Below are 18,350 nucleotides of genomic sequence, written 5' to 3'. Positions count from 1 at the left end.
CACCAGCCTCCCTCCGGTTGGATTGAGATCGCTGATCCAGTGACACAATCAGAGTTTGTTGCACCAAGTCACAACACAAGTCAGCTCGCGTTTGACTGTGATGGTGGCGGGGTGTTGGTGCTATTTGCCTATTAAAACAGCTCCACCCCCTAATGCAAGCAAAGGGCCAAGGTTTGGCCCCACATTATGGGAAATCTGGGGGTGCCACAAAAAAAAAGAATCATATTTTGTGCCCTCCTGATTTCATGCCAGCCGTGAAACCAATAGCTGCAATCCACAAGCCACAATAATATTCTTATCCATGTATTGTATCACCTAGGTCAGTGGTTCCCAAACTTGGCAACTTTAAGACTTGTGGACTTCAACTCCCAGAATTCTCCAGCCAGAGCTTAAGTCTTAAAGTTGCCAAGTTTGGGAACCACTGACCTAGACCAGTGCTCCTGGGAACCCCCGAAATCAAATAAACACTTAAAAACATCTAACACAATAAATATCAATCGATATAACCCACAGGAACCAATGCTCTTTGGGGGTCCCCCCATCATTTTAAAGAATGCAAAGCCCCCCGCAACTCCAAAATATTTGAGAACAGCTGGTCTAGGCCACAATTGACAAGAAAAGCTCACAATTGACCAAATGATGGTTTGGTTGTAAAGAAGGAAAACCAGCCTGGAATCCTTCAGCTTTGCAGCCCCAGCGAAGGAAAGGATTAGGCATAGAATCAAAACCACGTGAAATCTTAGTGCCGCTTTATAAAGCCTTGGTGAGGCCGCACCTGGAATACTGCATCCATTTTTGGTCCCCACATTACGAAAAAAAAACATTTTTTTTAAACAAACAAAACTAACAACATAAAGCCATCTTCATTTACAAAATGAAATTGTCAGTGAAGATGGCTTTAAAAGATGTTTTTTTTGTAGCGAGTTTTTTATTTTTCCTTTCAAATTCATTCTTAGATATGCCTTCTTAGAATTGTTATTTAACATATGTCAATTCATATCATTTTTCCGTCTGTATATTTGCATTTTAATATTTTCTTATTTCCTCTCCCCCTGTATTTATCATGTGTTGTCGGAGATCTTTGTTTCATGTTTTGGTCCTTTTTCTTTCTATTTATACCTTTTTTCAAACCACTTGTAAAACCGCCCCCATGTCCTGTAGTACACTAATTCCTCTTTGTCCTTTATTCTCAATGTCAAGCTGTTCATTTCTGCACAATCTAATATCTTCTTTATTACTTCCCATTCCGATGGGAAAATGTTGAGGTTTTGGAAAAAGTTCAGAGAAGAGCAACTAAGGTGATTAAAGACTAAAACATACGAAGAACGGCTACAGGATTTGGGTTGGGCCAGTGTGGAGAGAAAAAAGGACCAGGGGAGACATGATAGCACTCTTCCGATACTTGAGAGGCTGCCACAAAGAGGAGGGGAGTCAAGCTATTCTCCAAAGCACCAGAAGGCAGGACAAGAAATGATAGAAACTAATCCAAGAGAGATTCAACCTGGAACTAAGGAAAAACTTCCTAACAATAAAAAAAATTAACCAGTGGGACAACTTGCCACCAGAAATCATGGGTGCTTCATCACTGCAGGTTTCTAACAAGAGACTGGACAGCCACTTGTCTCAAATGGTCTAGGGTCTCCTGCTTGAGTAGGGGCTGGACTGGAAGATCTCCAAGGTCCCTTCCAGCTCAATTGTTCTTCAACACTTTTAGAATATAACAAGAGTTGGAAGAGACTTTGGAGGTCTTCTACTCCAACCCCCTGCCTAGGCAGGAAACCCTATACCGTTTCAGACAAATGGTTATCCAACCTCTTCTTAAAGATTTCCAGTGTTGGGGCATTCACAACTTCTGGAGGCAACTTCTGTTCCACTGATTAATTGTTCTGTCAGGAAATTTCTCCTTATTTCTAAGTTGCTTCTCTCCTTGATTAGTTTCCACCCATTGCTTCTTGTTCTGCCCTCAGGTGCCTTGGAGAATAGTTTGACTCCCTCTTCTTTGGGGCGGCCCCTGAGATATTGGAAGACTGCTATCCTGTCTCCCCTGGTCCTTCTTTTCATTAAACTAGACACACCCAGTTCCTGCAATAATTCATGTTTTAGCCTCCAGTCCCCTAATCCTCTTTCTTGCTCTTCTCTGCACTCTTTCTAGAGTCTCCACATCTTTTCTACATCGTGGCGACCAAAACTGGATGCCGTATTCCAAGTGTGGCCTTCCCAAGGCCTTGTAAAGTGGTATTAACACTTCACGGGATCTTGATTCTATCCCTCTTTTTATGCAGCCTAGAACTGGGTTGGCTTTTTGGGCAGCTGCTGCACACGGCTGGCTCCTATTTAGATGGTTGTCCACTAGGATTCCAAGATCCCTCTCTCAGTTACTACTATTGAGCAAGGTACTACATATACTGTACCTGTGCATTTCGTTTTTCTTGCCTAAGTGTAGAACCTTCCTTTTTTCACCATTGAATTTCAATGGTGCCCAATGTTCAAGTTTTATCAAGATCCTTCTGTGATTGATTGCGATTGTTTGATCTTAAAATCATGGTTATTCTGAATGCAAGAATTGGGCATTTCTTAACCTGCTGCTGTAGATAATTCAGTCAGGAGTCTTTCCAACATACATTTGTTTATTCTCCACCTGTCAGGCCTGCAGCCATCTTTTCTTGTGGGTCTTTGGCCTGCCACACCTTCTAGTATTCTACTATGCATTTTCTATGGTGGGAAAACGGGAGGGGGGAATTGTAAGGAGTTAGATGATATGTAGCCATAACAACATTCTTCTTAGAAAGTCAAGGTCACTTTTGTTCCTGCACCTGGCTGGATGTAGATGGATGGAACTGCCAGTGTGGCAGTGGAAGATAGGACCATGGGATGGACTTGTGGGTGTGGGGGGCAAGATCTTGAACTTTCAACTGGGTGGGGAAAACCAGGAAGCTTTCAGATTCGGGTTTCCCCCGATGTGCCAACATGGCTCTTTTAATCAATTGGAACTTAGAGGAATCCTTTGCCTCGGACTCTGGTTTAATTTTGGATGCTATTTGGAACCCTGACATTATCCCACTTCTTAACCCCATTTCCAGGCGCAGGAAGAGAAGAAGAGGGAGGCCGAAGTCCGAATGCGCTGCAGCAGCCTCTCCGAGATGCGACTGCCATCACCCGAGGGCCAAAATAGGACCCCTTTGGGGTCTGTTTCCTCATGTAAGAAGAACCCAGGGAAACAAGAGCCACTTGGGAATGTGTGTGGAGGGGCTTTTAAGGGGCCCTTGAGCAGCAGGGTCGGGAGTATGGGTAGTCCTCGACTTACGACCACAATTGAGCCCAAATTTTCTGTGGCTAAGTGAGTTTTGCCCCATTTTGCGACCTTTCTTGCCACCGTGCTTAAGTGAACCACTGCAGTTTGTTAGTCACACGGTCGTTAAGTGAATCCGGCTCCCCCCCCGGACTTGGCTTGTCAGAAGATCGCAAAAGGGGACCGGCATAAATACGTGCCTGTTGCCAAGCGCTTGAATTTTGACCGCGTGACCGTAAGGACACTGAAGCAGTCGTAAGCATGAAAAACTCGTTCATTCACTAACATTACAGGCGTGGTCTTCCATCTGCATGGACTTCAAATCCCAGAATTCTCAACGGTAGCCATGATCGCAGGGAGATTGTGGGAATTGAAGTCCACTCACCAAGGGCCTCGCTTGGAAGAAAACGTCCCCTGCAGCTCCAGTCTCTTGCTAATTGTCTTCCCCATTTTCTCGTTTCACAGTAAGACTCCAGTCAGCCAGATCAATCTCTGACAATTCTTCCGGGTCTCCACAGTTGTTCTTCTCTGCTCTTTCGTCACTGGGAGAGGTAAGCGAGAGCAAAAACGGAGGCTGTGAGTGTGGAACTGGGGGGGGGGGGTGTCTTTAAGATTTAGATGAACAGAGTTGGAAGGGACCTTAGAGGTCATCTAGTCCAACCCCCCGCCCAAGCAGGAGACCCTATGTCATTTCTGACAGATGGCAGTCCAGTCTCTTCTTGAAAGCCTCCAGGGATGAAGCTCCCACAACTTCCAAAGGCAACTTCTGTTCCACTGATTAATTGTTGTGTCAGGAAATTTCTCCTTAGTTCTAAGTTGCTTCTCTCCTTGATTAGTTTCCACCCATTGCTTCTTGTCCTGCCCTCAGGTGCCTTGGAGAATCGTTTGACTCCCTCTTCTTTGGGGCAACCCCTGAGGTAGTGGAAGACTGCTATCATGCCTCCCCTAGTCCTTCTTTTCTCTAGACTAGGTCAACTAGTTCAATCCCTGGCCAAACAGCAGACCCTACACCATTTCTGACAGAGCAATAGCAATAGCAGTAGACTTATATACCGCTTCATAGGCCTTTCAGGCCTCTCTAAGCGGTTTACAGAGAGTCAGCATATTGCCCCCAACAATCTGGGTCCTCATTTTACCCACCTCGGAAGGATGGAAGGCTGAGTCAACCCTGAGCCGGTGAGATTTGAACTGCTGAACTGCTGATCTAGCAGTAGCCTGCAGTGCTGCATTTAACCACTGCGCCACCTTGGCTGAGGGCAGTCCAGTCTAGTCTCTTCTTGAAAGTCTCCAGGGATGAAGCTCCCACAACTTCCGAAGGCAACTTCTCTTCCATGGGTTGATTGTCAGGAAATTCCTCCTTATTTCCAGGTTGAATCTCTCCTTGGTCAGTTTCCATCCATTCTTCCTTCTCTGGCCTTCAGGGGCTTTGGAGAATAGCTTGACCCCCTAACTCCTCTCTGGGGCAGCCCCTCAAATATTGGAAGATGCTTTCCTGTCTCCCCTGGTCCTTCTCTTCCCTAGACTAGCCAGGTCCAGTTCCTGCAACCATTCTTTGTATGTTTTAGCCTCCAGTCCCCTAATCCTCTTTCTTGCTCTTCTCTGCACTCTTTCTAGAGTCTCCACATCTTTTCTACATCGTGGCGACCAAAACTGGATGCCGTATTCCAAGTGTGGCCTTCCCAAGGCCTTGTAAAGTGGTATTAACACTTCACGGGATCTTGATTCTATCCCTCTTTTTATGCAGCCTAGAACTGGGTTGGCTTTTTGGGCAGCTGCTGCACACGGCTGGCTCCTATTTAGACCATACCCCTGTCGTGGTCAGACCACTGCCTACTGAGGCTTGACTTCCGGAGGCCAAACCCCCACCGTAGGGAGGAGGAACCGACCAGGTGGTTCCGCCCCAGGCGACTTATGGACCCCTTGAGGTTCCAGACGGAGCTTGGGGTAATTCCCGACACTCTCGCCCGCAGTTCGGCGGAGACTCTGGTTGCCGCCTGGCATTCGGCAGCGTCGGAGTCTCTTGACCGGATTGCGCCACTACGGCCCCTCCGGGTCAGCAGATCCCGGAGACCTCCTTGGTTCACCGAGGAGCTCCGGGAGAAGAAGCGCCGGAGGAGACGCCTAGAGCACCTGTGGAGGTCCGATAAGTCCGAGGAGAACCGAGCACTTTTGACTACCTGCACCAAGGACTACATCCGGGGACTAAGAGTTGCCAAAAGAACGCATATCTCCACCTTGGTAGCGTCCGCCGAGTCACGCCCAGCCGCCCTGTTTAGGATCACCCTCTCCCTCCTTAATAGGAGGGAGGCGGGAGACCCCTTGCAGGGTAGGGCTGAGGACTATGCCCAATTCTTGGCGGACAAAGTTGCTCGGTTTCGTTCGGACCTGGACTCCACCGCCGTAGATCCAGCCGAGACACAGGGGGATTACTTGGCAAACCATCTCTTTGTTGAGTTCCAGGATGTTGCCTCTGGGGACGTGGACAAGGCCATTCGAGCTGTAAGTGCCTCCACCTGCATTCTGGACCCGTCTCCCTCCTGGCTGGTTGCCAACAGCAGGGAGGTGACACATGGCTGGATCCAGGCGGTCGTGACCACCTCCCTTCGGGAGGGGCACTTCCCCGCCACACTTAAGACGGCGGTTGTGAGACCCCTCCTGAAGAAACCATCCTTGGATCCAGCCATTTTAAACAACTACCGCCCTGTCTCCAACCTCCCCTTTATTGGGAAGGTTGTTGAGAAGGTGGTGGCCTTCCAGCTTCAACGGGCCTTGGAGGAAGCTAGCTATCTTGACCCCTTCCAGTCCGGCTTCAGACCCGGTTACAGCACTGAAACCGCTTTGGTCGCATTGACCGATGATCTCTGGAGGGCCAGAGATGGAGGCCATGCGTCCATCCTGGTTCTCCTTGACCTCTCAGCGGCTTTCGATACCATCGACCATGGTATCCTTCTGCGACGACTGCGGGAGGTGGGGGTGGGAGGCACTGTTTTGCAGTGGTTCTCCTCCTACCTCTCGGACAGGTCGCAGTCGGTGTTGGTCGGGGGGCAGAGATCGTCCCTGAGGCCCCTAACATATGGGGTGCCACAGGGTTCGGTCTTATCCCCCCTACTATTCAACATTTACATGAAACCGCTGGGCGAGATCATCCGGAGGCACGGGATAAAATACCACCAATATGCGGACGATACACAATTGTATCTGTCCGCCCCGTGCCAACTCAATGAAGCGGTGGACGTGATGAACCGGGGCCTTGAGGCCGTTAAGGACTGGATGAGCGCTAACAAACTGGTACTCAACCCGGACAAGACCGAGTGGCTGTTGTGTTTCCCTCCCAACAATTTGGCTGATATTCCAACACTCAGGCTGGCAGGTCAAATTTTACACCCCTCAGATAGGGTCCGTAATCTAGGAGTCCTCCTGGATCCACAGCTGACTTTTACCCATCAGTTGTCGGCTGTGACCAGGGGGGCATTTGCCCAGGTTCGCCTGGTCCGCCAGTTACGGCCCTACCTGAACCGGGAGGCTCTCACAACAGTCACTCGAGCCCTTGTGATCTCTAGGCTGGAATACTGCAATGGGCTCTACATGGGGTTGCCCTTGAAGTGCATCCGGCGACTGCAGTTAGTCCAGAATGCAGCCGCGCGAGTGATAGTGGGCGCACCGCGGTTCGCCCACATTACACCTATCCTCCGTGAGCTGCACTGGCTACCTGTCGATCTCCGGGTGCGCTTCAGGGTATTGATGACCACCTTTAAAGCACTCCATGGTAGTGGACCTGGGTACTTGAGAGACCGCCTTCTGCCGATTACCTCCCTTCGACCGATTAGATCGCACAGATTGGGCCTCCTCCGGATTCCATCCGCCAGTCAATGCCGACTGGCGACTACACGGAGGAGAGCCTTTTCTGTTGCAGCTCCGACCCTGTGGAACGATCTCCCCGTTGAGATTCGTACCCTCACCACCATCCAGACCTTCCGCGCAGCCCTTAAGACCTGGCTCTCCCAGCAGGCCTGGGGATAAGTTTCTAAATTACCCGCCCGAGTGTTGCTTGACTGTTGAATGCAAGTTGGTGTTTTATAATTGATCTTGTTTACTCACTGTTTGTCTTGTATTATTGCACCCCCCTCCCGTGATTGTAAGCCGCCCTGAGTCCCCTCAGGGAGAAGGGCGGCCTATAAATCGTAATAAATGTCTGAAAATGTCTGAAATGTGGTCAAATCCCTACCATTGGAAAGATACAATTTCTTCTACAGAGATTGATCTTGTGATGAAAATGATGTCCGGTTATAAATGTCATCAACCAAATGGAACCTATATGGACTCTAGATTTGACCTGACTTGCAAAACATAAAGACCTTTTCACAGAGGGCACTTCAAACATCTCTCATCACGTCTGTGTTCTTCCTAGGACATTGTGGCTGGAGACATTGTGAACATAAGAAGCCTTTGGGAGCAAAAGGAGAACCCCCAAACAGATGCAAATTCTAAGGTGACGATTGCTGCTTCCTTTGGGAGAAATGCTATGATGAAGCTTAATTTTTTCTGTATAAGTGGCCATCCATGTTAAGCCTGGTGGGGCTTTGCTGGAAAAGGGCCCAGAAGTGGGAGGGAGTTTGGCCAGCATAAAAAGCCTCTGGGAGACTGGTGAAATGGCTCAGGCATCTGCAAAATCAATGCCCTGCAAGGTAACTTTTTTTAAAAAAAAATACACAAAGCTCCCCTCGTCCGGGACTTAATTGTTGACGAGAGGGCAGACCTGGCATGTATTACTGAAACCTGGCTGGGCACAGAAGGAGGAGTCCCCCTTGTAGAGATGTGCCCAGAGGGATTTCAGGTGCTTCATCAGCCGAGAGCCCAGGGAAGGGGTGGCGGTGTGGCTATTATTATCCGGGAGTCTCTGTTACCTCGTAGGGTCCCTGCTCCGGAGCTTGCCGGGTGTGAGTCCCTGCTGATAAAGTTGGACCTCAAGGGTCAAGTGGGTTTGCTGCTAACGTACCTGCCTCCCAACTGCGTTGCAGCATCCCTCCCCTCGCTCCTCGAGTCAGTAGCCGAGCTGGCAGTTGAGTTCCCCAGGCTTATAGTTCTGGGGGACTTTAACTTGCCATTGCTCGGCGAACGCTCTGATGGGGCGCAGGAGTTCATGGCTTCCATGACAGCCATGGGCTTGACCCAGGTAATTCGGGGCCCAACTCATACAGCGGGTCACATGCTCGACCTCGTATTCCTCTCGGAGCAGTGGATGCGTGATCTTGGTCTGAGGGGTAATGAGACCATACCCCTGTCGTGGTCAGACCACTGCCTACTGAGGCTTGACTTCCGGAGGCCAAACCCCCACCGTAGGGAGGAGGAACCGACCAGGTGGTTCCGCCCCAGGCGACTTATGGACCCCTTGAGGTTCCAGACGGAGCTTGGGGTAATTCCCGACACTCTCGCCCGCAGTTCGGCGGAGACTCTGGTTGCCGCCTGGCATTCGGCAGCGTCGGAGTCTCTTGACCGGATTGCACCACTACGGCCCCTCCGGGTCAGCGGATCCCGGAGACCTCCTTGGTTCACCGAGGAGCTCCGGGAGAAGAAGCGCCGGAGGAGACGCCTAGAGCACCTGTGGAGGTCCGATAAGTCCGAGGAGAACCGAGCACTTTTGACTACCTGCACCAAGGACTACATCCGGGGACTAAGAGTTGCCAAAAGAACGCATATCTCCGCCTTGGTAGCGTCTGCCGAGTCACGCCCAGCCGCCCTGTTTAGGATCACCCGCTCCCTCCTTAATAGGAGGGAGGTGGGAGACCCCTTGCAGGGTAGGGCTGAGGACTATGCCCAATTCTTGGCGGACAAAGTTGCTCGGTTTCGTTCGGACTTGGACTCCACCGCCGTAGATCCAGCCGAGACACAGGGGGATTACTTGGCAAACCATCTCTGGGTTGAGTTCCAGGACGTTGCCTCTGGGGACGTGGACAAGGCCATTCGAGCTGTAAGTGCCTCCACCTGCATTCTGGACCCGTGTCCCTCCTGGCTGGTTGCCAACAGCAGGGAGGTGACACATGGCTGGATCCAGGCGGTCGTGACCGCCTCCCTTCGGGAGGGGCACTTCCCCGCCACACTTAAGACGGCGGTGGTGAGACCCCTCCTGAAGAAACCATCCTTGGATCCAGCCATTTTAAACAACTACCGCCCTGTCTCCAACCTCCCCTTTATTGGGAAGGTTGTTGAGAAGGTGGTGGCCTTCCAGCTTCAACGGGCCTTGGAGGAAGCTAGCTATCTTGACCCCTTCCAGTCCGGCTTCAGACCCGGTTACAGCACTGAAACCGCTTTGGTCGCATTGACCGATGATCTCTGGAGGGCCAGAGATGGAGGCCATGCGTCCATCCTGGTTCTCCTTGACCTCTCAGCGGCTTTCGATACCATCGAAGGGAGGAAGAGGAGAAGAAGCAGAGCTTGGCGCCACCCGGACCGAGACCCCACCTGGGGCTGGAGATGCTGGATTCGGATCTGGGGGCTCCTTGGTGCTCTGTGAACCTGGATGTTTCATTACCAAACTAGGTAACTTCATCAGCGCAGAAAAGCCCCAAGGCCAGAAAGCCCCAAGGCCCCCACAGTTCAACCCTGAACTAAAATTATTCTCTTCTACCAGATTCCTACTTGGCCCTTTTGACCCCCCCCCCCCCGGCTTCCTCCGGAGCCCCCGATGACTTTTTAAAACACAGCCCAGTGTAGAATCCACGTTACATTTAACTATTCCAGAAATAAAAGATTACACTGGAATTGAGGCTAAACGCATTTCTCTCTTTACTCGTTAGATTTACAAGCCTGTTAAATGGAAGCAGGTTAACCAGCTGAAGGCTAAATTTGCAAGGTGGTCTGAAGTGTCCAATGGACACAAAGGCAAAACTTCTGCTCTTCCCATTTCAGGTTCTGATGAAGAGGCCTTTGTTTTGTATTTTCTTTCAGTAGCCGTGAATGCTGGGGAAGATTCCACCCTGTGATTCCCGAGATCTCCTCATTTCCACCCAGTCCACACAGAGGGGAAGTTTGCCCAGAGTCTGTGACATGGATGGCCTGTCAATTTAGTTCATGAAATGAACAATAAATAAGGACTGGCTTTACTAAAATTATTTGGCCCTTTTGTTTAAAACAAGGAGAGGCAGGCAAGTATTTCAGGGATCCTTGGTGCTGCTGGAGCTTCCTTGAAACGCCTGCAAGAAAACAAGCAAACTCGGGGAGCCCCCCAGGATCCCTCGTGTCAGCTCTGAGCTACAAAGATTCTCCTTTGTTGGTGTAAATATTTCAATTTCTACACCTGAGAATAATGAAAACAATTGTTACAACTGAGGATGATTTCGGCTGTCTGCTTGCCTTCATTGTCACTGGGGGCCTCTGAACGGACTCTTAATCTCCATTGCAGACTAACAGACAGAAGAAATCCTGGGCACAACACGGTCACACTGGAGTAATAATATAATATAAAGTGTTTATATTTTACTGAAATAGTCCCCTAGGGGGAGCTATACCACGTGGTAATGGCGGAGAGAAGGAATATGTAAATACTTGAGAGGAGAACAATGAACTGTAAGAGGAGTGGCTATGAATTGAGCGGGAAAATGTGATTGCTTGATTGGCCAGGAGGATGCCAAGGGCTAATTGGTTAAAAATTGTATTCTCAAATAAGGTAAAAGATAGGGTAATTATAAGGTGACCAGATTTTCAGATTGGTAAAGAGGGACACCATTGACCGGGCGGGGGGGGGGGGGGGGGGCTTGATTAAAATTTTTATATTTTGTCAAAAGGTCACACAAGGCGATTATATGACCCCAGGACACTGAAAGCATCATAAATATGAATCTGTTGCCAAATATCAAAATTTTGATCACGTGACCATGAGGATGCTTCAACGGTCGCTAAGTGTGAAAAATGGTCGCTAAGTGTGAAAAATGGTCATCAGTCACTTTTTTCAATGCCATTGTAACTTTGGTCACTAAATGAACTGTTTGAAAGCTAAAGCTAGCTTGCATTATGCTAGCTTACATTTTCAAGAGAGAGAAGCTAAACTCCTTATTAGAATTGAAATAGAAATGAGTAGAGTAGAGTAGAGTAGAATAGTTTATTACCCAAGTGTGATTGGACACACAAGGAATTTGTCTTCAGTGTACATAAATAAAATAAAATACAATACATTCATCAAGAATCATAAGCTACAACACAGTGATAGTCTCTCTCTCTCTCTCTCTCTCTCTCTCTCTCACACACACACACACACACACACACACACATACACAAACACACACACACACACACACACACAAAATACACAAACACGCCTCCTCTGGATTCAATGGGGTTTAGGAAATCCCCCCACCTCACAGACTCCCTCTTTCTTTCTCTCTTCCCTCCTCTGGATTCAATGGGATTTTTAGAAAATCCCCACTCCTGTGCACACACTCCCTTTCGTTCTTTCTCTCTTCCCTCCTCTGGATTCAATGGGGTTTAGGAAATCCCCCACCCTCACACATTCCCTCTTTCTTTCTCTCTTCCCTCCTCTGGATTCAATGGGGTTTAGGAAATCCCCCCAAATCCTTTCTTTCTCTCTTCCCTCCTCTGGATTCAATGGGACTTTTAGAAAACCCCCACTCCTGTGCACACACTCCCTTTCTTTCTTTCTCTCTTCCCTCCTCTGGATTCAATGGGACTTTTAGAAAATCCCCACTCCTGTGCACACATTCCCTCTTTCTTTCTCTCTTCCCTCCTCTGGATTCAATGGGGTTTAGGAAATCCCCCACCCTCACACATTCCCTCTTTCTCTCTTCCCTCCTCTGGATTCAATGGGGTTTAGGAAATCCCCCCACCTCCTTTCTTTCTCTCTTCCCTTCTCTGGATTCAATGGGACTTTTAGAAAATCCCCACTCCTGTGCACACACTCCCTTTCTTTCTTTCTCTCTTCCCTCCTCTGGATTCAATGGGGTTTAGGAAATCCCCCACCCTCACACATTCCCTCTTTCTTTCTCTCTTCCCTCCTCTGGATTCAATGGGACTTTTAGAAAATCCCTACTCCTGTGCACACAGTCCCCCTTTCTCTCTCTCTCTCTGTCTCTCCCTCCCTCTCCCTCTCTCTTTCCTTAAATTCTGAAGCCTGAAGAGGGAAGGGGGCTTGAAAATAGTAAAGATCCTCAAGGATAAATTCTTCTGCTTTTGATTTGCATTAGTACTACAGCACATTTCTACTAAGCTCCTGTAAATCTATGCTTTTGATACACATACTGCTGCATAGCATTCACTAAAGGATTCCATGTGTTATCATTTTTCCTAGCTGGGTCTTTGGTCCAATAAGTAAAAGAATTTGCAAGCATGTAGGTATGACATATGGTGAGCTCATGTAACTTGAGGCTGCCACTTGTTCCTCTGAAGCCATAGCCATTTCTTCCTCTGAAATCTCTTCTCTTCAAATCAAAGTCCTTTAAACATTATGCCAAGCAAATTGGAGTTCTTCCATTCAGATCCTGTTTCAATCATGATAATTGGCAATTTTTTTTACTACAACGTGCCCTGCATATTTCATTATCTGGAACGTCATTGGAGGGATCAGGATGGGTCTTCAGCATTTTAAAAACAGGGATGCTGGAGCTAAAAACCTCAGTGTAAAATACTTAGAGCTGGAGAGAAAGAGTTGGAGAGATCCGTGCTGTTTGTGAGCTTGGAAAGCGGGGGATTATGCCGTCTTGGCCAGCCGATCCCCACCCCCACCTCCATCCCCGTGCCTCAAACCCTGTTCCTCCCCTCCACTCCAAAACTCCTCGGGGCAGAAGGAGGGGTGGAGGTAGAAGCGTTCAGTTTTAAAAAAAAGACTGGGGAAAAAAAGAATTGAATTGAAAACAGTAACGAGAGAGACAAAAATCAGAGTATCAAAAAAAACCCCAACCCAACGCTTTTTTTGTGCTTTTTTGCGCTTCGCTCCAGGATCCAGATGAGGAAGGCTACGGCCGTTCCCAAAATTTTTCCCCTCTCCCTCTTTCTCTCTCTTTCCCCCCCACAAAAAGCAGGACGTAATAGAGCTGTTTCGGATCCATTCAGAATCCTCTCACCGCCAAACTCTTAAAAGCTTTATCAACTCTACAACAAACCCCTTTTTCTCCCCTCTTCTCCCCTCCTTTTCTTCTCTTTTTTTCCTTTCTTTCCTTTTCCTTTTCTTTTCTTTCTCCGGCAGACACACGCCCCAAATTTTTGCTGATTCTTAACCGCCATTGAGGGGAATGGAAAAAGTGGAAAAGGCAATATTCTATCCTATCTGGAATAACACGGGGGATTCTCAGTCATCCTGGAGCTCCCTGGACATCGCAGCAGCCCCAAGTGCGCGGGATTTCAGCGTTTTTCGCATCGGGGCGTGTTGCAAGAAGAGGGAGTGAGCTTAACATCTCAGCTTTGCTGCCCAGCGCTGGCAGAGAGGGTGGCTCCCCTCCTACTCAGAGCACCTGAGCTGGGCACCGCGTTACCCCTGCCCTGCCTACTCAGACCAGCTGAGCCTCCCTGGACATCGCAGCAGCCCCAAGTGCGCGGGATCTCGGCATCGGGGCATGCTGCAGGAAGAGGGAGTGAGCTTAACATTTCAGGCTTTGCTGCCCAGCGCTGGCAGAGGGGAATCCCGTCTCGGCCTCGGGTGGCTGCGGCAGAAGCAGCGAGCTTTCCCCACTGCATAGGGATGTGGGGGAAGGGCTCGGGCACGGGGAGGGGGAAACGGGCATCTGTCAAAACCCCGAATCCCGTCTCAGCCTCGGGTGGCTGCGGCAGAAGCAGTGAGCGTGGGGGCGACACTTCACTGGGAGTGACCTCTCTTTCCCCGCTGCATAGGGATGTGGGAAAAGAGCTCGGGCATCCAGTTTTCTCTCCCCCCTTCTTTCCTTCTCTCTCTCTGCTCTGGGAAAGGAGCAGCGTTCTGGGGAGCCCCGAGAGATTCCCCCGTTCTCTCTCTCTCTCTCTCTCTCTCTCTCTCTCTCTCTCTCGCTCTCTCTCTCTCTCTCCCAGCTCTTCCAAGCCGAGGCGGCGGGGGCGGGAAGAGGAGTCCGGGGGGGAGGGAGGGAGGAAGGGGAGGTGGCTGCGGCAGCTGGGCGATGGCCAGCAGTGACCGAAGCAGGGGGAGGGAGAGCTAGATTTTGGCGAGGCGGCCGTGGGAAGGACCGAGGGAGGAGTAGAGGACGGGGCTGCTTGGGAACGGAGAGGCAGGAGAGCGAGGCGGCTGCCGGCCGTTTCACCTCGCGCAGAGAACTTCCAGTCGTTCCGCCGCCGCAGGAGAGCCACAGGGGAGGGTGGCGGGATGCTACCACGCCTCGCGGACTCGCGGTGTGGTCGCTGGGAACCGCGCAGCACAGGCGCCGCCACACCGGCAGAAGCTCCGTGAGTCCGGCGGGGGCTGTTTCACTCGTGCAGAGAAATTCCACTCGGGTTCCGGAGCTTCTGCCGCCCGTGGCGGCGCAGCACAGGGGCTGGCTGTGACGCGAGGAGGTGAAATGAACTCCGCAAAGGGGGAGAAGGAGGAGAGGAGGGCTGTCTCCTCCCCCCAGTGCCTCCCGATTCCCACCAGTACCAATTCATAACATGATTACTCACCAGTGAGTAACCGCAGCTGCAACCCCAAAAGATGAAATGAAATGGAGCCTCACGCAGGCGTGCTCAGCAAAGCGGAGTCCAGCCAATCAGTGAGCTGGTTGGGATGGAAAATTTTCAGCATGTGGCATGCTGAAAATTTTCCATCCCAGCCAGCTCACTGATTGGCTGGAGTCCAGGCCAATCCAATCAGTGAGCGGAAGGCTGGGCTGGCTTAAATTTGTAGGATAGAACGGAATGATGAGCCAGCCCAGCGAGCTAGCAGCTGATGGGCGGGGGAGCGAGGGAGCTGCGAGCGCCAAAAAAAGTGTGTGTTTTTAAGAAGCGTGCGGGACGCGGGAAAATTTATGAAAAGGCGGGGCTATCCCGCCAAAAGCGGGACGTCTGGTCACCCTAGGATAGGGACTCTACACACACAAGCATTTACACATCGGCATACTTACAGATTTATCCTCCATTCAAACTGCTTGCATAAAAATCCACATACAAATATTTCCTTTCATACTTTCTCCAGGGAAACCAATCATTATCATTATTTTAGGGAGCTTTCACAAGCCAACGAGCTCCATTTTTTCCAAATCCCTTTTTAAAAGTAAAATAAGAAATAATAATACGGTCATTTTCTTTATTGTTATTAGAGGGTCTTACTCCTCTCCCAAGTCTTGGACACAACACAGAAACACAGAAACACCACCTCCACACTCCTCTAACAGAAATGGACTATTAACAAGTTTCACAAATAATCTCAAATCTTTTGTTCCTGCAATATTGCTTTTAGTTGCTCAAGAAGTCCCATATTATGAGCTCCCTAAAATGGCCCAAAATCACCTGGATTGTCCAAGGGACATTGAGGTCAGACAGACATTCAGTAATGAGAAAAAGGCTGCCTTTGATCCCTATATCTAATCCTCCTCATATCTCAGATTGAGGCAAAATCCAACCCACTGGCAAATCTTTGGGCAGCTTCCCTGTTGGCGGATCTCTGCATCGCCCCTTGATTTTCAGAGCATTCAATCACTGTCAAAAGACTCAGGAGCTCTGAGGGCGGCTGGCAGTGCAGAAACACCCAGCCTTCCTGCTTTCCTTTCAAGTGTGTGCCATGACTTTGCTTCAGCCGCCAGCCCATCACCCTCTTTTCATGTGGGGCCTGGCAGTTTCCTCCTGCAACTTTCCCCTGTCTGGATGATGCAACCCCCAGCTAATCCCCCAGGGTCAGAGGCTTTTATTTTTGAATCTCTCATTCCCTGCAGTTGGAGTGGAAGACCTCCAAAGTCCCTTCTTCCTCCTCCATTATTCTGTGTGAAGGTGGGCATCCATGGGTCCTGGTTGTGTGTTGTGAAGGCCTCCGATGTGGTAAAGGAAGAACCAGGGGTGCGTTTGGGGGAAATTGTCCACCCCCCCCGAATGAATCCAATCCAGGAGAAAGGGATGGAGGACGAGTGGATTACAAGAGAGTAAGGGAAAAGTAATGGTGACATCTGGAGAGCTAAGAATGAGAGGCTGCCTGATGGGTGGAATCAGAAGCAGCTCTGACCTTTTCAAACAATTCGGTTTCATTTATTTTAATCCCACCTTTATTATTTTACAAGTAACTGAAGGCAGCAAGCACTCCTTCCTATTTTATTTTCCTCAGAAAAACAACCCTGTGAGGTGGACCGGCCTGAGAGAAAGGGCCCAGCTGGCTTTCATGCCATAAGTGGGATTAGAACTCACCTCTCCTGGTGATCAGCCCAATGTCACCCAGCCGGCTTTCACGGCCAAGGCAGGACTAGAACTCACCTGGTGCCATCGCCACTGCACCTTGTTCTTATGGCAAGGAATGAGGATCGGCCTGATTGGTTCTGGTAATAAGAGAAGGTGGAGAGAAGACTATTTTGTGATAGACCCACAAAGGGATCCTGGGGGAAACCAGGCATGGAAGGAAAGGAGAGAAATTTGAATCACTGCAGGGAGAAAAAGCAGGAGTTTGAAATTAAAATGTATTATAATACATTGACGGTTGGAACAATTAATCAGTGGAACAGAAGTTGTGAATGCCCCAACACTGGAAGTCTTTAAGAAGATGTTGGATAGCCATTTGTCTGAAAAGGTATAGGGTTTCCTGCCTAGGCAGGGGGTTGGACTAGAAGACCTCCAAGGTCCCTTCCAACTCTGCTCTTGTATTGTATTGTATAAATTAATTGTTTTAGTTGTCACTGGAGTTTGCATCCCAGCCAGTTCTCCCAACAGAGAACGTGTGGAAAGTGGCCCTTGGGAAGAAAAGGTGGGGGATTTGGAAACTGTTTAGGAGAGAAAGAAAAGAACAAGGTTGCAGAATGGATGAAAAACAAAATGTGGAACAGAGAATGAAGTGATAGACCGCATGGATAATAATAATGGCATATAATGGAATGAATAAGGCAAAAAAGGGAAATGAACAATATATATCTTGTAGAAAGAGGGAAAAAGCTGCAGAGAATGGAGTGAAAAATGCAGGACATTGGAAAAATGCAAAGAAACAAAAAACCGGAGGGTGATTTTCCAAATTCAGTGGCTCCTCACCTCTTCCTTCATCCCCAGCTCCACCTTCGACACGAGAGTCTTAATTAAAAGCCAAACTAACGGCTGGGGAAACGCCCCGATGCGGGAGAGAAACAGGTGCCTTTAAATTCCACCCCTTTCTAAAGCCCCAGATATCCCCGCAAAACAAAAAATCCCCCCTGCATTTAAGGTGCATCTCATGGCTGGGAAAACCCTTCAGAACAACAGCAGCAAAATAAATTTCTCTCTCTCTCCAGAGCAGCTGCTGAAACGCAACCAGCCGAATTCCTTTCATCCTTCATTGCAACTATTTATAAAAGCAGAGAGGGAAGCCGTACCTGGCAGCCGGCAGGGATGCAGATCCGGGCTGGTGGGGGGGTGGGGGCATGAGACAGCTGGGGTGGCAACCGTCTCCCCGGGGCGAGAGGGAAGCCGGTGAGAGGGAAGCCAGCCGGCTCTCGCCAGCCCTGCAAAGGAAACTCCCTCCGTTGTCCGAGGAGCCCATCCCTGTCCCCACCGCCTGCTAGTTACGCCGAGGGAACATCCCGGGGTTGCCATGGTGACGCTTTTACCTCCAGCAGTGGTCCAGCCTCTGCCTCCCAGATCATCCCGGGCATCCCTCGGGCGGCTGGGCATCACCTGCCTCCTGTCCAGATGTGGCGCCCAGCAGAAGGACAGAGAGGGGCTCTCCTCCTCCTCCGTATGAGGGGCTCGTCCCCAGGAAGACACGACAGCCGCCTCACTAATTCTTCACCCGCCTCAGGCCACATCGGCTGGCTGCCAGATGTTCTTCCAGGCAGCGTCTCCCAGAGGAAACTCCAGCCCCCACCGTGCTGGGATGGGCATGATGGAAGGACCTCCTTCCCTGCTCCCCGGGAACAGGTGAGGGGGGGGTGGATTTTCTGTGTTTGATATGGGAGGAAATGTGCCCACTTTGGGTCCCCAAATCAAATAA

At 49.8% G+C, this 18,350-nt stretch overlaps 1 protein-coding gene across 3 annotated transcripts in view; it reads left to right on the top strand.

Annotated features, from left to right (window-relative positions):
• The window catches only part of LOC116523541 (serine/threonine-protein kinase MRCK gamma-like), a 187,355-nt gene that overhangs the window by 18,196 nt on the left and 150,809 nt on the right, over positions 1 to 18,350 (top strand). The window contains exons 8-10 of one of the 3 annotated variants that reach the window (XM_032238651.1): positions 3,081 to 3,198; positions 3,755 to 3,840; positions 7,698 to 7,881. In XM_032238651.1, coding sequence (XP_032094542.1) covers positions 3,081 to 3,198; positions 3,755 to 3,840; positions 7,698 to 7,856 — 363 coding nt within the window. In that variant the 3' untranslated portion in view covers positions 7,857 to 7,881. Of the gene's footprint in view, positions 1 to 3,080; positions 3,199 to 3,754; positions 3,841 to 7,697; positions 7,882 to 18,350 lie in introns of those variants that run through there. The other 2 variants (XM_032238652.1, XR_004257087.1) reach the window with 2 other exon arrangements.

Source organism: Thamnophis elegans, unplaced genomic scaffold, assembly GCF_009769535.1.
Source record: "Thamnophis elegans isolate rThaEle1 unplaced genomic scaffold, rThaEle1.pri scaffold_42_arrow_ctg1, whole genome shotgun sequence".
NCBI lineage: Eukaryota > Metazoa > Chordata > Lepidosauria > Squamata > Colubridae > Thamnophis > Thamnophis elegans.
The sequence above is the reverse complement of the archived record's forward strand: the minus strand, read 5'-3'. Positions and strand labels throughout refer to the sequence as shown.